We start from the raw sequence: 21,084 nt of genomic DNA, 5'->3' as shown, positions 1-21,084 counted from the left end.
TACTTTTGCAATTTAAGCTTTCATGTGTTTATAACCTTTGGTAAGGAATTGTTCTTAAGCTTCAAATAGAATTTCTTAGTACCTTCATATAAATCAATTGCCTGTAGTTTTCAGTTAAGCAGTTTAATTGCTTAATTAGACTGAGAAAACGTAGTGATTAAAATTTAACAGTCATATGGTATAAGGCAATATCAATATTAGTTCTTACTCAGGGTAGCTGAGTTTAGATCAAACTGAATGAACTAGAAGGCAGTATGTTTGTAATGTGCTTTAGCATATGGGAATATCATCTAAGTCTTCTCTAGAGTTAAGAGCACAGGCACTGAAGAATGACAAAGTCAGCAATAAGACTCTATTAAAGCTGCCACAAAACACCAGCTCGTAATCAGAGGGCTTCTGCACTGAAACAGCTTTAAGGGTTGTTGGTTTTTTTCATAATCTAGGTTGAAAACAATTAATCCATTCTGTGAAGAGCATCTATGCAAGAAGGGACCGCTCTTTTAGAACTAGCTTGAAATAAACAAATACCAAAAACAGTTTAAGAGAACATAAGGAAATTCTTTGCAGAGATCTATAGTCTTGCAACTCAAGAGAGAGCCAGTATTGCAGGAATACGGGTATTTTTGCTATCAAAAATTATCAGAGGTACTGAACATTAATTCTGTTTGGAGTTGGTATAACACCCAGTGCAGTGGCATTTTGGCCTGTGGTTAGAGAGGTTCTGTGTCCTTTCATTACGCAGGTAATGAAGAATTGATAGGAAAAGGAAGCAGTGTCATCTTTATTTGGGGGGTTTTCTTGTTTGTTATTCTGGACATGTTTCATGTGTAACATGTTCCAGGAAATTAGTGTGGTCGTACTGGGTCAGACAAAAAGTCTATGTGGCCTGTGTCCTTTTTCTGATATCATCAAATGCTAATGCCTTATGAGAAATACAAATATATGTCAAGTTTGTCTTACTTTTCTCGAGGAGCTCTCATTGCGTTCAAATATTCAGGGACTTAAAGACTGAAGGCAAGAATAGTTTCTATTTATCTGATAATCTTCAATAGATTTTGCTTCTCTTGAGTTTTCTTGCTTCCCTTTGAACACATGTGAACTCTTGGTATCCACAACAACAAAATATTATTCACATAAATGTTTATCAGGGTTATTGCTGTGAAGAGAAATTATGACTGATTACCCATTTCTTTTTTTACTCTTCCAGCAAGATCTGAACCCAACTAGTAGTTCAGCTCCTTCCTGTGGGACTACTTTTTCGCAGGGGGGCCAATTAAGGATATGGTAGAACCACCATTACATTTTTTATTTTAATAACATTAGTTTCAGTGTTTCAAAATCTGATTTTAGTTTTCTGCTCTGAAGTAAATTCCGTAGTATGTTTCACTATCCAAGATGAGGGTTGACATGCTCATTAAAGGTTGGGGGAAGAAGCTGTCAAGCAGTTCTGATTAACCATGTGGTAATATGCGTGAAGTTTGAAGAATTATATTAATACTTCAATAATTGATTGCCTTAAGTCTGTACTCAGACACAGTATGGCTTGCTATCTTCTTGAGGAAATGGAATGTCATGCGTCACACAAATTAACCAAATTTCCCTCTTAATGAGGAGAAAATACTGGTCCACAGTCAGAGAAAGACTAAAGAGGCAAAAATATTTGTGGGCTAGTAACACAAACAGTAGTATCTAATTTTTATATTGTCACGGCCTTTAGAAATGCAGCTGAGAAATTACATGTTTGTAAGGAGTGAAGTTTTATACCTTTATGTTGTATGACTGTATATATAGCCAAATATATTTGCCTTCATGTGTAAGTAAACTGTGTTTATACTCAGTATCTGGATTTTGAGGGCAAAGAAGGATCAATGTGCTCTCCTTTTAGTCTTAAAAAAGCAAAATATGAAGTTCAAAATGAGATTACTAGAAAGGAAGATAGGTATTGTTGCAAATGATTCAAGGTATTAAATGGCAATATGTCATTTGAAATATCACATTAGAATTTGAAAACTTTTAACCTGCTAACTCTCAAATTAGCATAACAGAAAAGGGTAACAAAAATACCTGTTCTTTCTATTTATTTGAGCTGTGTATCTGACAGCATTTCTTTGTGCGCAGATTTATTTCCTGGTTGGGTGATGATCAACAGTTACTCATACTTTGTGCATTTATGTCATTACTTTGTCTCCATGAAGGTGTTCTGCCTAGAGGTCACGCCCTGCTAAAGATAATGTCAGTGTAAAGCAAAAGCAAAGCTGTGATTAAGGATCTGCAGATTAGTATTTCAGAAGCTAGCATTGTCCAGCATATTTTGGATGGATTCCATCAGTCTTGACCAAAGACCCAGCAAAACATAAGCAAAGGAGGAAACCATTACTTAAAATAAGAAACAGAACAAATCAAAACACACTATTTGGAAAACGTTTTTTAAAAATTATGTAAATACTTGTTACTTTTTTTTAATGCTGTAGAGCTAGGAAAAAGAACACAGTGAAAAATTACTGTAGCATGGATAAGTTTTCTTCCAAAAATATTTATTTTTATTTTTTTATCTGGACTCTACTCACCACATGCACACACAAGATAAAAAATAATCTGGGGAAAACACTGCAACAAACTACTTTTGTGAACTGCAGTTGGCAGAGGTGCTCTTGCCTCAGAAAGTTCAGATGATGATGTGTTTAAAGCACAAAGTAATATTTCAAAACTACTGATAATCTATGATGATGTGTCTTTATACTTCTAAAGCTATTACTTCTTTCCAGACGTTTGATTCCTTGAATTAAATAAAAACAGAACTTTCAAAGAGTAAACAGGTTCCTGCTGAAAGGCATATGAGCCCATTCATTTCTTCGTAGTCCTTTAGCAAGACCAGGATGTAGCTGAAGATGTCTTTCTGGATTGCTAAAATATACAAATCACTGCTTTGAATCCCCCGCGGACTGAACTTACTGACATCTGACACTCCTGCTGTAACTTATGTAAAATGAGCTCTTGTTGCCGGACTCTCTGTGGGCAGGTATGTGTAATGATGGAGTATGGAGCTTGCAGAGTGCAATGATCAAAAGACAGATACAGGTGCTACAAGCTGGCAGACATTGGAAAAGTGTTGATTTACTCCAGCTGAGGATTTGACTACTAGGTTTGAACCAGATTGAAAATGAAGCAATGTGTTCCACTTCTGGAGTCCCTGTTACTTTGAGCACACTTAGGCTTTGATCTTAGAGTAAGGCTCTTGGAAGTTGCAGTTCATATCAATTGCTTAGAACCCTGTTCTATGCCAAGATCACAGTTCAGTATTAATTTACTATATTTCATTGTACTGATGTATTTTGACTGGGTTGCTGTCTGTTTAAAAAAACCTGCCTGTTCAAAAAAAACTTCCTGTTGCTGTAAGAACCTGTTCCTGCCTTTGTAATAGCAGATTTTGAAATTTCATCAGAGGATCCAACCACGATGAATTTTGCACCTAATCCTTGGTACTGTTTCAGTTTTCTGGCACGGTTGGTTAAGAATCTGATTATCCAAGGGCATCCTGATCTACTCATAACTAGACTCTGGTCTAGTAATATCAAGTCTCAGCTTAGAGGAAACCTTTATTTTTCTAAGATATGCCATCTTGGATTTGTCTGTATTAAAATGTCATTTGACTATGCTTAACCTGTATTGTGATATCTTGGTTGCAATATCACTGTGGCTGCTCCTTATCTTCCTGTTAAACTTGGAGACATTTGGAATTTATCTTAATTTAGGATAGTATTTTGATTAATTTCTCCAGAAATGTCACCATTAGTCAGTTGGTCTTCTTGGACATCCCCAAGAAGATGGAATGACCCTTTCTTCTCTTTTGACCCCACATTTCTGCAGTCTGCTTTGGGAGCATGTTTTTATCTACTCTCTGTTTATTGGGCTAGTGAAAGGGAACAAAGTAATGTCATTTGCACACAGACAAGAAAAATGGGTAAGAAAAGTTTGTATTCATTTGCTGTTAATCATATTCTAAGTTGTTCCATGTAGCAATTCTATTAACTTTTCTAATTTGCTATTTAAACACATTGTAGCAATACAGAACTGCATATTGTAGCAATACAGAACTGCATATTGAAAAGATCCTAAACACATAATTCAGTAATTAGTAGCATACCATTTTTAGGGTACTAAAAATTGCTGCAGGAAAAACTAAACTTAGGGATCTGGGGAGGTTCCCTTTTCTATGGGGAATATTAAAGGCTGGGTGCACATTTGTTGAACATATGAGATTGTAACGAGTTTTCAAAAAACACAGATTTTTGAAATCATCTTTATTGGATATCTTACATTCTTGCCAGTGTTCTTTTAAAATACAACCTTTTCATTAAAATGGCACATCATGACATACCTAGCAAGGGAGCTGCAAACCTCTTAAGGAAGGGTTGTAATATACGTGCCGAAACATATGTAAAGTGCAAAGCAGTAAATTGTATGGACTAGGCCTCAAAGTTAACCAGTATAGCTAAAGTAGTATTTTGTCTTTATTTTTAAGGAAGGCTGGGAGTGTTACTCAGTTGTGAATCATGTCTGTTAAAAAGCCAGATGTTATTGGGTGTGAGTCTGTATCTTTGCACACTACAGAAGAGTTTAGCAAAATCCTTTGCTGCAGCTGTTTAGAAGGAAATTTCCTTGCCCTTAGTTCCATGAAATGGACGTATTTTTTCTAAGGATTCAGTTTTCTGGAAGAAAGCCTTGAAAATACTTTTCATGTTTTAAGACCTACAAAATAGGTCTCAGTACTATAGTCTTTTTTTTACTTATGTTCTCTCTGCTTACAAAACCCTCTATCTTCTCGAGTTTCTTACTGAACTCTGCAACTTATTTAAACACATAGGCTGAGGAGCCTGTGTGAATATTCCTTTCTAGCTTCTGGTGAGTCGGTAGATGGGATCATTGTAGTTGCTGAAAATGTGCACATGGAATATCATGTGCCTGTGAGAGTGCATCTGCATTTCTGTTCCTGTACTTCAGGCACAAGTTTATGGCCAAGTATACCCAGATCCAACTAATGTTATAAGAACATGGAATGTAGGTGTAGAAATTGAGCTTTCCGTCCCTCAAAGCTGCAGTGAAGGATGTAGTTCACAGCCTACTTGAGTGCAAAGCTTGAAAGGTTTCCTTTCAGTCTTTTTTTGAGTATATTGGTAAATATGAGAAAAAATTATTACCCAGCTGGAAGCATTTTTCCCGTTCCTCAGTTATTCAGATATGGCAAGAGGGAGGTGTATTCTTTGGGGGTTTTTGTTTTTCTGAAAACAATCTTTATCTCTGGAATGAGAGCGAGAGAAGAAGTTTCATTACAGAGGATAGTTTAAGGGGGGAAAAAAAGAAAAAAGTTGAAGCATGTAAAAGCTTCCTTAAAGACCCACTATTACTACAACTATGGATTCAACTATGAGGCATCTATAATAAAATACTTTTATTGGCTTTATAAGCATTCAAATGATCTTAAATCTCACTAGGAAATAAAAAGGAAGCTTTCCTGGGGACTTTTCCTGAAAACCTTCATAATCCTTTCAAATTCTGTAGGGATTTTGAGATGTGCAGGACAACTGTTTCTCTTTGTTAATAGTAGGTTTGACAAAATTGTGCATATTGTCATTCAAGAGTTGGATTTTTGGCATGAACTTTTCAAAACTGTTTCAAGACAAATATTACTAAACTCACAAACAAAGCAATTTCAAGAATATGCATACCTTTGTGAATGGCCTTTGTGTTTGTGTGTATACAGAAATAGATTGATTACAGGTGTATATGTACCTTTTTCATAGGTTATCTGATGGCAACTTCAAGCAAAATGTGCATTAATTTTTTAAACTGAAAATTAACCCATGCACTTTCCTTTGAAATACATATAGATAAACAGAAGGAAATAGATTTTCATAACTTCTTCTGAAAGTCAATCTATAAACTGAACCAAATGTAGATTAGGAGCAAAAGATGCAAGTTGACTATTTGGTCTGCTTTATTTTGCAGTGCTGTAAGGAACAAATTGTCTTGCATTCCTATGCTAATAGGACACACTAATCACTGGACAAGGTGATTCTGGTTTTTTTCAGGGTTTATGAATTAAGGTTATTACTGGAAATGGCTCATTTACTCTGTATGTGCCTGAGACAGAAAGTCTGAGTCCTCTGAAGCTTTTGTAAATACACGTTGCAGAATCTTCCCAGACTGAGATGTTTGCCTGTTTGTAGCTGGCTAATCCAGAAGTGGTTTCCTGATAAGGTTAATGCCCAGTTAATTGCTCCTAGCCTTGACACACAGTTTAATTGCTATTTGGGCAACATATGTTTGTTGCTTGCTCTGTGTAGAATTCTAGCGGATGTAGTGATGCAAACTACAGACTGGTGGAGGGCAAACAAAATAAATACAGTATTTTATGTTCTTTTAATTCAGGGCCAAGTGGATTTGGATGAAGTGTTTATTTAGTTTGCTGGCTGCTTCAGATGCTGTGGCATATTGATTCCTTTTATTACTAGCAGCCATTTAACCTGACCTCTCTCAGATCCAGTATTTTAAAAGCCATAAATTTTAACTTTACTTATGAGCAAGGACTGAAATGCTGTGAAAGCCTTTTTATTAGCAGAGCTTTGCCTTACTCCATGTTCGTGTGTCACCCATGGCAACAATATTTAGAGCATCTTAAATTAGAGCGACCGTTGGGCAGCTTGGTGGTGATGGGGTTAGCAATAAAAAGAGCTCATAAATATCTCAAGCATGTAGGATTCACTGATCAGAGTGTGGGCAGGTGTACAAAAGCAACAAAAGCAATGTAATTATTAGCAAAAGGTATCCTTTTCCTGGTTATTTTGTTCAAAATCTCTCTTTTCTTAGTGTTGATGTTCACAGATAAGGAAGATTCATTTTTTAATTGCAAGTAAGTTGCTGATATTTAAATGTATTTTCCTTGTTGCCTTGGCTTGGCTTTTCTTTTACAATGATCCTCTTCCTTGTTGTTTCAATAGCCTAAATTAATCCCCAAACAATGCTTAATGCAATCTTTAACATGCAGATTATTTAAGTATTTATAAAAATGTGTCCAGGCCAAAATTTGATGCATAGAAATGACATACCACTCTTTTAAAAAGAAAATAACATGATTATAAAAGAAAATAACATGATTATTGAATTTTTTTCTGCATTCACATGTAAAGAACTCAAAAAAGCTTTGAATTAGTGAAGAAAACACAAAGCTTAATATGAACTTTTTGCATTGTTCTAATTTGTTACTTCTGATTTAAATTAGTAATTTTAAAAAATATTATTTCGGGCTTAATGACTAAGATTGAGTAATAATTAGAAGCTTATTTCAAAGTAGGCTTAAGACTTAACAAAGTAGATCATAGCCATGAATTTAAGCTAAGTTTTGGCTTGCTTTCTTCTGTTCTGCTACTGAAGAAGTTTCCCTGTCTGTCCCACAAATTAAAGGTAAGGTCTCATAGCAGTGAAAGTGACTTTGTTTAAATATTAGTGCAGGGACTCTTTACTTCATGTTAAACTTTGGCCTGGGAACAAAAATGTTGGTTTAGTTTGAGAAGCGTAATTTATATCATTTAATCTCAGAAAGTGTCACACAGTCTTTTAAAGCTGGATTTGACCTTTTCAGAGGGCGGGTGTGGAAGTAGAAATAAAGCAATCACAGGGCACTGGAATTTTTTTGCTACTACTCAGTTCCAGACTTATCAATTTACAGGTGCCTGAAAGGTGCCTGAAATCACTATTTTCTAAAAACTGGACTTTTTCCTGTATGCATTGCTTCTCCTATAGCAGTTTTCCTCTAGCAGATTGTAACAGCTATATCTCAAGTCAGCTTAATATGCATAAATATCCCTGAGGAGAAAGCCCCTGCTTTGTAGAAGATAAGGTAGCTTGATTTATATTGGGACCTGTTTGTATGGCAAGTGCTTCAGTTTGTACCAACTAGAGGGAGAACACTAATCTGCTGGAGAAGTAGGGATTCAGATGCCTAGGAAAACTTTTCACTGGATGCAGAGCTATACTGTGAAGTGGAAGGTTATGTGAGAGGTTAAACTTGTGTAACCAAATGAAGAAAACAAATTGTTTCAACAGAGAAGATCAGAGGCTTGGCTGCATTTTGCCCGCCGTTGAGCACTAACCTGGCAAATGCACGTGCCATTTCAATGAGGCTTCTACTTGAACCTCTATGTTTGCTCCTAATTCTTAGCTTTAATATTGGTGCACTGTGAAACTTGTTAGCGTTTTTGACATGTTTAATGCCATACATACTCTTTTTGAAATATTAACACATTTCATTGCAGTGTTGTTGCAGTGTTGTTTGTTGGTGATAAGACCATAGAAAACAGTGACAGGAGCGTGCGTTTCTAAGGTGACAGTAGTGCATTTTCAGCTCTTGTCTAATGGCTGCCTTATTCCAAGCATTTCCCTTTCAGCTGGCTAAAGCTCAGCGTACCTTCTGGGCCCCAAATTGTGAACTGTCATTATTCATAGCTGAAATTGCAGTTTGTGCAAATGTGGGCTAAATTGCAATCATTATGTGTAGTAAAATAGATTGAAATATCTGTAAATCTGAAGACTGTAGCTGGCTCTTTTAATCAGAGAACTTGTTAAATTCTCCCATGCTTTGATTTCTCTTTATTAGATTTTTTTTTTTCTGTCAGGTGTGGGGTTGTTCTGTGTTCAGTATTTCTGCTTCTAATTTGGAATGCTTGGATTGAGGTATAATAAAATGAGCCAGACAATATATGTTGTCTTTAATATGGGAGTGCAAGATAGTGATTTTTCTCTTGCTTTTTATCAAGCCCTTCATAATCTTTTCTGTGCTACCTGTATAAACTAGTGTTGAAGAAAAGGCTACATTGTATTGTAAGGTTTTTCTACAAAAATGTTGTATTAGAGCTTTTCATTTGAAAATCGCAAGCTAAATGATGTAATGACTTTCAGATTCCTCCTTCCCACATCATTCTCTGCATTGAATTGATTGATGATAGAGGAAGTATCTGAATATAAAAATAAAAGTGAGGGGAAAAAATCCTTTGTAGTTGTGCATACTGTGAGTCCTACCAGAAGTAAATGAAAGTACATTAAACAAAATGTTTCAGAAAGAATGGAACAATTTAAGTCCCCATATCATGTTGCAATCCTGTAGAGTGAGCAGTTAGATCACTTGGGTTGAGGAAGACCTGAGTTCAGTGAGGCCAAGTGGGGCACCATGAATGTTATTCAGGGTGTGTGTCCAAAGCAGAACAGGCACTGAGCTGTGCCTGCTTCCTTAGAAGCTCTTGGCACGTCTCACTCTGAGTCTTACCACTAAAGAAGTCCTCATTAGTGCTGCACGATCAAACAGTTGTTTGCCTGGTAAAAGCAGTCATGTGCTCTCTCCAGCATCCCAGTATCCACAGAGCAGAATACTCATTGTTTTCATAACCATTTTCTCTTCCCTAGTACCACATCATCATGTGCAATGCAATAGGAACCAGGAATATGTGTGTTTAGGAGACTAGTGAAAACAGAGCCAAATTATTTATAATCTGTTACAACTTTGTGTTTATTGTATTTTCTCAGTCTCAGTGATGCTTTTCCTTCTTTTTTCCGTTATAGCTGTTTTTTACCTCACTATATCTTTCAAAATGTAAATAGGAAATTAGTCTAGCTCACATAGATGTGTTCCAGTAAAAATTCTCCTTTAGGCATATTCCTATAGTTTTGGTTTTCAAGAAGAAACATTATCTAAAAAAAAAGTTAATGATAAATATATAAAATGTTTACTCTTTAGGGTGTCTTAGGAGTTGTATTTCACATAGAGTGGCAGCGATTCATGGCTTCTCTTATTTCCACTCTCTCTGCATGTGCCTTTGGGGTGGCTTGCATTGCCCACAAGGCTGTGTCATTTGTTTCTGTTTGATTTTCATGACTGACATCTTGCTTTTGGCATATTTTCTTCTGCTGGGCTATAAAATAAAGAAAGGAGTGTGCAAATGTGGGAGAAAGATAATCTTGGAAATACCTGAAAGTAATAATGATGGTAATAAAAGAACAGAAAGCATATTTACTTTTACATTAAGAAAAAAAAATAAATCTGTGTTAGCCATGTTGGCATTAAGCAGAAAATAAAGGTACATGTAATACCATCTTTTGGTCAAAGGATGATCAGTTACAGATACCACTAAGAACCAGCAATTTGGTTTCAGCCAGTCATAGGCAGGTGGTGACATCATTTGTTGTTTTCTCTCATAAATTCAGTAGAGATGCATAAAGTAATTCACCATTTATAAAAATAATAAAGTGGATGCTTAAGTTGGTTTTTATCATTGTACTACAAGAAGCAGGAAAAGGAGGGCTCAAGGATTTAAAATTCATAGAAAGAAGCATTTTTACACAGTAAACAATTGAATTTCTTGTTGCCAAACTATATTTCCATCTTCACAATTGGGTAGGGCTAGATACAAACACACACCATGTGTCCCCAGAAATGCTTGTTAATAACTTGTAAAAGATGAGAGGGTTTATTTATTTGTTGGTTTGGAGGTTTTCTTACCCATGAGGAAAAATTCATGTTTTCAGGCTTAAGGCAGTTCTAACTGTCTGCAGAAATGGAAAAGATACTAATTGGGATATGATACTTGTCCATTACGGAGTGTTGTGCGTTTCTCTGCAAAGCACCCAATAATAGATGCTGGCTGAGAAAGCAAGGGGACGGGTCTCCCTGCTTAGGGAAGCTCTTCAGCTCCTGTATCTGTAGCTGTGCTCTAATATGTGATTGCCACAGCCCTACGATGAAAGGGAAGAAAAAGGAATGAAAACTGAATTGCAAAAAATATGAAGTTCTCACTGTTGCTTGTGAAGTTTAAGACTGAATTATTACATTCTTAGAACGGATAAGGTTCTTAATACTAATCTGTGAGTAAGGGCTCTCAGTAAGTCTTTGAATAAATGAGGACACCTCGTATTGTGACCAGGTGCCTAAGGACTAAGTGCGGGGAGGCTGAGCTAACAGCTTGCTGTCTGTTGCATGTAACATGTGAGTGTGTTGCTCCAAACTTTAGGTGTTGGCTTGGATTTCCATAACAATGGCCTTCATATGTTAAGGGTAGTCTTCCAGTTTGAGTAATTGGCTCAGCTTTATATGAAACAGGCTGTAACCAGCATTTAACCTGAGACCTTTTTTTTTCAGGTAATAGAGCTTAGGGCAGTAATTCAGTGCAGCGGGATATGTGTCTAAATACCTTTGTGTGGGCTTTATACACAGCTCCTTCGGCCAGACAGGTGGCTGTAGAAGCAGCCTGGAGTCCGCACCGGCTGCTGGACCTCTCAGAGCCATGAGGAGGCAAGGACATGGCCAGTGCTTCCCTGGAGACACTGTAGTTGCCTTGAAACCATCCCCAGTGGATACCCCTCCTTGGAGGCTTGATACCCACCAAGTGTGCTGGGTGCCCGCTGCCCGCAGAGGTGGGAGCCGTAGCCCCCGGCAGCCTTCACCCCAGTCCCCGGGCAGCCCTTGGCTTTTGGCCCAGCCTGGCTGAGTGCTGGGCTGCCCTGGGCCTGCAGCCCTGCCAGGGGGCTGCTGTGCCCTGTCTCCTGCCCAACAGCCCACCAAAGCAGGCTGCCAACTGAAAAATGCAAAAGCTTTTTCTCTGCTGATCAGTGGCTTTCACTTTGCCATCTTTTACACCATTATGGTCCCCTTGGTTTTCCTCCTTCCCAGCCTGAGATAGGCACCACAGTGCCTCTTACTGATGCTCATGTTTTTAGTGATTTTAAGCACGTTTATGTTGTATATAGTCATTTCTCTAACTCTGTTTTAGCGCTTGCTAATTTGGCAATAATGGTAGTCTCCAGAATGGCAATTAATAAACAGAAGAAGGTTGCACTGTGACCAAGCAACCAGTTTCCCTTAAACTTCTTTGTCTCCACATACCACCACACCCCCACACCCCCCAATCCCCCACTTGTTTTCAGCTACATATCAGTCTGCATGCAATGGAAGTGTAAATTGCTTTATGTAGGCACTACTGACAAGCCTTTATTTGGTGCCAAGTCTTAGCTTTTTTCCTCTTGAGAATTCACTGATCGCACTTTTACTAGTTCAGAATTACCTGTACTGTAGGATTGCTAAAATCACAGCATATAGTACTAACATATCTCTCTCTTCTGTGACCCTTGAGTCCCTTCAGATGTGACAGTACATGGACATGGAGGTGAAGGGCTCCTGTTATGTTCTCCTGTTGCTTGTGTTAGTATCACTTAAAAGTTGAAAGCAAAAGCACTTGTGTTTTCAAAGACAGAAGGCATATTGCAAGGCAAAGTCTCTTCCTCAGTGTTTCTATGACACATTTACTGTTCTGCCATGTAAAAACTAAGTAGATGCTACAGAGGCTTTTAAATTAAGCTGTGAGTTTCTTCACTGATTGGAGTGCACGTATTCATTGAACTTTGTTCTTTACCCATTCTACTATCATTTTATTAATATTAATTAACACAAATGCTGCCACAAAATAAAGCCTTTCTAAGGTCAGATAGTCAAGCATTTAAAGAGAGGGAAGGTTTGGGAGACTTGGAAAGGTATTTGTTCTGTTTTTCTATTAAGTGCTTTCTTATGCCTACAAACAAGGAAAGAGACAGCAATATCTTTTATGTTAAGCTGTACTTTGTTTCTTGAAAAACCTGCTGTGCATGTTGGCATCATAGCACCAGTTTCAACTTGAAGAAAAAGGTTGGATAAGACTTTGAGAGAACTAATAATATCTTCTCACAGGAGAAATGTGTTTGAAAATATCAACCATTCATACAACCTGCTCATTCTAAAAAGCAAAACCCTTGTTGTGTAGCAGTGTTTATTTTTGTGAGTCTTAAGATAATGCTGTCCTTGAGACTGTTAGCAGTGTCCAGTTGGACATTGCTGACAATGGGGGAGGAAGCAACCCCATTCTTATCACTGGCATAGGCTTTACAGGGGTGCAGAGCTAGCCAGCTATTGTGCATCACTTTGTCAGGTCTGTAAATTATGTGCCATTCCCTCCAAGTCTGAATGGGGATATCTGCTGAACTAGGTTTAACTTGATGTTATTTTTAGAACAAATTACATTGATTGCATACTATTTCAAAAGCCCCAAGTAATAAAGAACACAATTAAATGTATCTGACTAGTTTAATTTCTCTGTGTGGTTTTTGGTATAAAAATTTAACTATTTGTGTTCCAGACTGTTCTGGCAAAGATTTTGGTCCTACTCTGGGATTAAAGAAGTCCAGTTCTCTTGAGAGTCTTCAGACTGCCGTGGCTGAAGTTAGGAAGAATGAACTCCCTTTTCACAGACCCAGGCCTCACGTGGTCCGGGGTCGGGGATGTAACGAGAGTTTCCGAGCTGCCATTGACAAGTCTTACGATGGACCTGAGGATGGAGAAGAGGGTATGTTGCTGATGGCACTTATTGAGGGAGCCACCATCACTTAGCACCGCTGAGGCCCAGCTCAATAAAGCACCATGAGCAAGTGATTTAGTCCAATTGAAGCTGATCACATTTTAAAAGCTGCTCACGTCTTCCACTGAATAGAGCTGTCTTTGCAGTACCCCATCCAACCTTGACTGGGTTTAGTGTAAAGTCTTTCACTGATCTCCTTTGGGGCAGGGGTGGGTTGGAGGATTTAGAACTCAATCCTTAAATAATTATGTTTTTCAACTTCAAGAAGCAGCTGCTTTCTTCAGATTACATTAAAAATTATCTTGCTTGTTTTACAATTCCCCCTTTTCCAACCAGGAAATTTGTTTCATGTTGTAGATAAGGCAGAGTGTATTGATAGCACCCTGCTGCTCATTCTGTCACCATGGGTTTATAAACCCCAGTCTGGAAATACATCTCATTTAGCATGGAGCATAAAACTGTGCTTGGATCCTGAGCCCCCCAAATAGCAACAGCACAACTATTCTCCAACCAGACGGAACAGTTTATCTATTTCTTGTTCAGCCATTAAAACAGAAAGATTCTAGGGAGTGAATGAAATAATTTTGCTACATAACTTGGTTATGTCAGTCACTAGAATCTCTTGTTGAAGTATGCTCTCAATGTTTGCATCCTAGCACATTGGTTTTCTTGAGCTGATGGAAGTTAATAAGCTAGATTTCAAATAGAATAGTGTTTTACCATGTCAGGATTTTTGAGTCAGGAATAATAACTAGAAAACAATTCACTAAAATAACTCTTTATTTAATTGGCAATACAAATCTGCTTGAGTCCACTGTTTTGTCTGCTTTTTAAATTATTCAATTAAATAAGTATTGCGAGTCATTTGAGCACTTTGTCGACACTCATGCTGCATTTCACGTGTTTGCATTTCAGTGGCCCGTAGCCATCCTCACTGCTTCTTTTTCATTCTGTGCAGATGGTTTCTCTGATAAGAGCTCTCACTGTGGTCAAGAAGCTCAGAACGTGGAATCTGGCCCTCCAGGGAACCCTGAAATAGAAGATGCAGAAAGCAAAGCAAAAAAAGACAAAAAAAATAGAGAGAAGGAGAAGAAAAAGGGCAAATCTAAAATCAAGGAGAAGAAAAGGAAGGAAGAAAATGAAGATCCAGAAAAGAAAAAGAAGAAAGGCTTTGGTGTCATGTTGAGGTATGGCATTTTACAAAGCAAAACAGCCACCCATTCTCATCATAAGATAGGAAACAACTGATGCTTTCATAAAGTAGTGGAAAAATTATTTCACTTGGACTCAAATAATGTTGATGTTATTGAAAAAGAAAGCAGTTTATACTTTTACACCAAACTTGTAGCTGCGGCAGAAGACATTTGGCAGACAAAATGTCTTTTTGTGCCTTTGAAATGCATTCCCATATGTCAGAAAAGATTCAGGGTTTTCAGGCTTAAAAGAAGTGTGTTTTGGTGGGGAAGGATTTGTAGGGAATATTTCTGAGTAACACAAGACCCGCTCCCACACTCGGACCTTTGCCTTGCTTATCTGCTTCCTTCCTGGGCTGCGGGGAGAGCAGGATTCCTTTTGTTACTGTAAACAGTCTATAACATTTGCAGTTGCTGAAAAACACTGGCTATGATAGAATTTTTGCTTTGTAGCTTCAGCCATTGCCTGTGGTGCACAAAAGCTCACTGTTCTCCTTGCCCAGCGTGCAAGTGTTTGGATTTCTTCTCTGGCTATTTGTTCTGTGGCTATTATACTCTGGAATCATCAGAGTTCTTCAGGCTGTTTCCTTGCTTTTGCTGGAACCTGTGGTGCTGTAGGCACTCTGGTTGTTATCACCTCTGCCTCAGGTACCTGTTGACTCTATTGAGGAATTAATGGTTTCCATTTAAATAGATCTTTGCAATTAATATAGGATATGTGATGAAATTTAAGGTCATCTGGAGAAGGTTAGACTGTATGACCATGTGGTTACTTGTGGCCCTGAACACTTAATGTCAGCTCCTGGTGTTTCTTGGCACGCTGTATTGTAGACAAGCCAGATATGTATAAAAGCCACAGTCATTGTTTAGGCAAAGCTACATTTAACTAGTAATCTAAGACATTCATCTGAAGGATCCTTCACTGATAACGATCTTCATTAGGACATTAGTATATGAACTTTCATTACAGCTTTCTGTTGCTATGTCCTCTGGAATGAAATTACTTGTGTTATATTAGCATGGAAGGTTTTAGCTGACCTTCTTCCTTGTATCAGCAATAGGAATCCTCTAAAAATTGTCCTATCAACTTTTGAACTCTGTAGAGATGTGTTAAAAATATACAGGCATGTTTATGTGCCAAATTTGCATGATTGCAACAGTTGTTAGTGTTCACGAGATGAAGGTGCGTGGGTATACCAGTCTGCTTTCAAATGGGCCTCTTTAGGAATACGGAGGAGACTTGTTTGCACACCAGTGCATTGCACACGCATTTGTGTTCACACTGTTTAAAGAAATAGGGTTTACCATGGAACAGTAGTCAAAACACTGAATAATTAGGAGGGTGACTTCAAAAACTCTTGTGTATCTTATTTTCATTCTTCTTTTTAACTCTTTGGTGTGAATAGGGAAGAGGAGGGCAGTGGCACAGAGGCCTGACAAAAGGATAAGTATTGTTTCATATATAACAGATGTATGGCCGAATCAAAGTTTGAATTGCTAAGTCTTACAGGGGTATGATGCCTGAGCCAGAAAGAACATTGGAATGACATCAGAATCTAGAACAAGCTATTGTAGTTGACAAAAACTCTGATAATGGTCAATATGCAAAGCTGGGAATGATAGGTTACCATTCTTAGTGATTCCCTTTTTCAGAATATATTTCCCATTTTGGTAGTACACGAGGTTTATATATCTGTTCTTTCCATAAGCTTGTCCTTTGTTTAGATGGGTAATCTTCCCAGCATACAGTAATTGTTCATAATATTTATTTGTCTGGCAGCAAAGAATGGGTATTTCTCTCCCACACCATTAAAAATCTCTACAAAACAAAAAAGATGGAAGCAACATGTTATAATAAACAGAGTAGGAGGAGTAGGTAAGAGCTAACAGTTCAGCTGGGAGATTTTTAGAGGTTCTGCGTACTTGTCGGTGTTTCTTTCTAAAATTTATAAAGCTGTTCTTGAAAAGAAATTCCTTCCTGAAAAGGCGAGAGTCCAAGGGAATCCCAGCTATGATAGATGTGAAAGAAGGGTGCTGACCTGTGAAGTAAAGATTGAACAAGAGAAAACAGTGTGAGTTTACTGAAGAATTGGGGACCATATGTCCTGCTCAAGATGATCAAATCCAGGCTGGTGTTTTTTCAGGGAGAAACTGCTGTTTATGACTTGAAAAACAAAGCCAATTAATCTGAATGTTTTTAAAACAAATAATAGGCACTAATAGTGGAATTTAGAACGGGTAAAATACTGACTAAATTTTAGATTCAAAAGGTGTTTTTTCAAACTGGAGTTTTGTACTGATGTGAAGGGTGAGGGGTGTCAGGATGGCTGGGGAGGAGGAGACTGCAGTAAGAAGGTTTGAATGATCCCGTATTTTAGCAACACGGATGGAAAGAAACATCCAGATTTTTTAAAGACCACGTGGGGATGAAACTGGCATGCTTTATTGGTAGAACATCTGTGGAAGGAAAGAGAGGAGTTTAAGCTGACAAAAGTTGTGAGCTTCTGCAGCAGGCAAGGTGGCTACTAATTCTTGGTAGCTTAAGAGAAGGAAGTAGAGAGAAGTGTTTAGAAACTGAGATGAGCTCAGTTTTTGACATGGTGAATTTATATTGGAAAGGGAACCTGCCATAGGAGGTATTAGAAAAGTAAACAGTGTAAGGGAGCAGAAAGCTCGATGGAGAAGGAAATCTGTAGTGTGCCTTTTGTAGATACCGTGGTGGTTGTGCTGCGAGATCACCAAAAGGACAAACAAGGAACAGAGCTCTTGCTAGACTGACAGAAGAGAAAGAGCCAAGGGAAAATAAGTTTCAATGGGAACTGGCAAGAGTGGGAAGAGGATATATCTGCCTGGGACCGGGCAATGTCATGAATTTTTTTAACTAATCGAGTGACTGCAGCCCTGTGTCTAATTGATCCTCGCAGGAGCTGGAACCCCCATTCTGCTGTGTTCATACTGTTTGTAGTTTTTGGGCAGCTTTGTTCACAGCTGTTTCAGCTGTGCCTGCATAGTGCTGCTGTGCTGTGTAGATGCATCCAAACAGAAAAACAGACTTGCTGAACCCATGTCAAGATTGGCCTGAGATAAGCAGGAATTGATCATCTGTAGTGAAAGCTCCAGGACCAGCAGGACAATGGAAATATTTCTGAGATCTTGCCAGAAAGCACAATGCTAATTAAGACACATGCACTTTCTGGCAAATGACATGGGGTCAGGTGTAAAGGACAAAAGAAAGTAGAATTTGAGGCTGAAACAGCTGCCGGAAAAGTCAAAGGATAAAAGAAAGTGGAATTTGAGGCTAAAACAGCTGCTGAAAAAGTCACACTTGTCTGTGGTGGGATTTTTGTGCTATACTTGCTGGGTCACATATACAGCTGTAGAAAGTTTTACCTTGATGGTATGGCCATGTGAATTTGCTGGCTTCTGCCTTATGATCAATAACAAAGCATTTCAAGATGTTAAAACCAAACCCAGGTATTTATCTGTAGTACAAAAAGCATTGAGCTTTAGTCTTTTGCGTCTGAGATTTTTGAACATATTGGAATTGCTACTGCATTGGGTTTTTGCCTTTTTTTTTTTTTAATTTAACAACAGAAAATAGCAAAGCTGTTAGCAGTTGCTAACAGATTTCACTTAGTGCCTCATCTGTTGCTCAGCTGCTATTTACTTGTAGTTTCTGGTCTTTTTTTACACATACAAAAAGAAGAATGATTGCTTCCCTGCTAAGCTTTTCCTTGATTGAAGCTTTATTTAGGTGACTGTGATTCAGAGACCATCAAGAAATCATGCTTTTATTTTTGTAATCATTGTTTTTAAAAAGTCCTGTTTTTTCACCTCATATTAACTGAAACTTTTGGCTGGAGCATATTAATGACTGTGGCATTTGGGGCAAAGTAGGTTAATGTACTGGAGATTTGAAATGCAGATGACACTGGTTAGTTAAGTCTCTATAATCCAAAGTGCTATTTTACTGTGGTGCCAACTGCACAGTGTTTGTTTTCCTTGGTTGGTTGGTTCTGATGCATATATTGCCTGCCTTAGTTCTGCATGTGTGTATGTCTGTCCAAAGAACAACAGAAGTTGACTCTGTTAACTGTTTCATGTAACATTGGCCAAGGAGCATTATGATGTTTTCTGGCTCACTGTGCCATCATCGTTCACTAATAACCCACCACTAGACAACAGACAACTCAGTAAATTGATATTGCATATCAAGAAAACAACTACATTAAATACTTATATTATTGGACCTGTGACTAAATGTATGCTCGAGTCTCAGGTAAAAGCTGATGTCTAGCATCTGTACTGACTCTTTGTCAGAACAGAAATAATACGGAGTTCTGTGCAGACACATAAGATCAACAAGATTTCACAATGCCACATTTTGGTTTTGGTTCATCCCTTTTCCCACATTGAGCTGACTGATTCTTTCAAGGCACCGTGAGTCTTAGAGACTGCTGGACCTTAAATGAGCTTCCCTCTGCTTTTTTTTTGAAGGTGTTTAGTATTTTCAGGAGAAACACTATAGTGAAACAGCATATTTGTGCCTTTGAATAAAAGTGTAGTGTGTAGTGTCATTGGTTTAGAACTGTCAAAAGCTTTGTGAGGTGGGCTCTGTAGGCTGTTTGGAAGGGTTAATTAACCTGTTGGTGCAGGGTGTTAAAAATCCCTGATGCTGAACACTAATGGAAAGCACATTATCACTTAGGGCAGGAATGCAAAGCTGATCTAACCAAGAGATTAATAAAGTAAATAAAAAAATTATTCCTCAGTTTGCTAGGTGATGAACTCCAGATTTTAAATTTGTGATCTATAGTTATTTAATTGCCATGCTTTGAAATATTATCAAAATATTCTCTTCTAACAAAGGTAGGCTTTGTGTTTCTAAGTTGGCAGAAGACTGAAACTTTAAATCACCAGGGAAATGTGACCTCTGCTGTGCCATGCTGTTCTGTATCCTAATCCCATAGCAGTTGTTACAGTGCTGGAGTATAATAAACATAAGTCTATGGCTCTCCCATTACCTTTTCCAGATAGCGATAGTAAAAATTCTGGGCAGCCCTTTCAGCTTTATGGGTATGAAGGTAAGATAGCTAATGGACTACAGCCACACCAATGGCATTTTAATAGGTAGCTCCCCCAGGCAGAGACCAGGAGGCTGAAGTCATAATTTTTTTTTGTGATATAAAAATCTAAGAGCAAGTATGTACGTGGTGACTCAGAGTAAAGAGTTATGCTAAAATGGAGTGCAGTGGGAGAGCACCCTCTCATTCAGTCTTCATTTCTAGGCTGGATTCAGGAAGAAAAAACAACCAACCTTCTCCATATAAAGCAGCACTTGTCAACTTGACTGTTTAACTAGCAAATGTTTTCTAAATTAGTAAGGTGAGAAAATGTCTATCCCCCACCAATACTGTACATCAACCATGACTTGCTTATTTGTGCACATATATATGTAACTGCAAGCCTAGGAAGCAGGAATATATACGTGTATATTAGTTAGATTTGCTTTTTCCTCTTCAGAAAGAGTGCAATTTCCCACATAATAGTTCATCTTAAATTATTTACCTTCCATTTCACAATATGAGCCATGAATATTTTATTTTTTGTCCCTTTAATTTGCCAATTTTCCTTTGAGCTAAGTGCCTTAGTGATTTTAATTTTTCATTCTAGTTGAAAGACAGAAATGACCCTTTTTTCATTACTACTATTATAGGCCTTGTGCTCAGAATGATACTTTTTACAACCAGCACTGTTGAGCCTGTAATGGTATTGCAGAGTAGATAGCATAATATACAGATATTGACTTCCACTAAGTATGGCACTACGATAACTTATGGAGAGGTTTTTTTTTTCCTTCCCTGTGTTGCCCTTAGAAGTTGAGCGTTGCAGAAGAAAAGGTAGCAATATAATGAAGAAGGAGCAAATAATAAAGATGTGACTTGTTGGAGAGAGGCAGTGTAAATAACATTTTAATGTATTTATGTGTGTATGATGCTGGAAATCAGTACAGACATGAATAGATTAAAAAAATGCAACTAGATTAAATTATGTTTTAATTAGGCTAAAGTTATTTTAGGGGTTTTTTGTCCTCAACTGGAAAATGATCTGAGATGGATCATGTGTATTTGATAGACAGCATCAGTTAATGAAGCAGATGAGCTATTTAGAGGCCTTGATTTCTTTTTGCCTAATAAAATTCCCACTTTTCTTATAGGTATATTAGTAAATAAAACTCCTCTTTGCTTGAAAGAGTGCAAGAGCATGAGAGAGGAGATACCTAATCAATTTAGTGTACTTCAAGTTTGTCAAGTATTTTAAACTGGAAAAAACAAACAAACATTTCATTTTACATGTATGACTTTTCCTCCACCATATTAATTCTTCCTTGGATGCATTCATAGTCAGACTAAAACAGAGAAAATAAGGGGGTTTTGTACTAAAAATGATCATGTGGACTG

General features: G+C 37.7%; 1 protein-coding gene across 1 annotated transcript in view; it reads left to right on the top strand.

Moving 5' to 3' along the window:
• The window catches only part of PARD3B (par-3 family cell polarity regulator beta), a 400,197-nt gene that overhangs the window by 244,664 nt on the left and 134,449 nt on the right, over window positions 1–21,084 (top strand). Inside the window, exons 17-18 of the mRNA XM_017837617.1 lie at window positions 13,212–13,418; window positions 14,389–14,617. Coding sequence (XP_017693106.1) covers window positions 13,212–13,418; window positions 14,389–14,617 — 436 coding nt within the window. The remainder of the gene's footprint in view (window positions 1–13,211; window positions 13,419–14,388; window positions 14,618–21,084) is intronic.

Source organism: Lepidothrix coronata, unplaced genomic scaffold (assembly GCF_001604755.1).
Source record: "Lepidothrix coronata isolate B3197 unplaced genomic scaffold, Lepidothrix_coronata-1.0 Scaffold7, whole genome shotgun sequence".
In the NCBI taxonomy this organism is placed as follows: Eukaryota; Metazoa; Chordata; class Aves; order Passeriformes; family Pipridae; genus Lepidothrix; species Lepidothrix coronata.
Note: the sequence above shows the minus strand (reverse complement) of the source record. Positions and strands in the feature narration are given on the sequence as shown.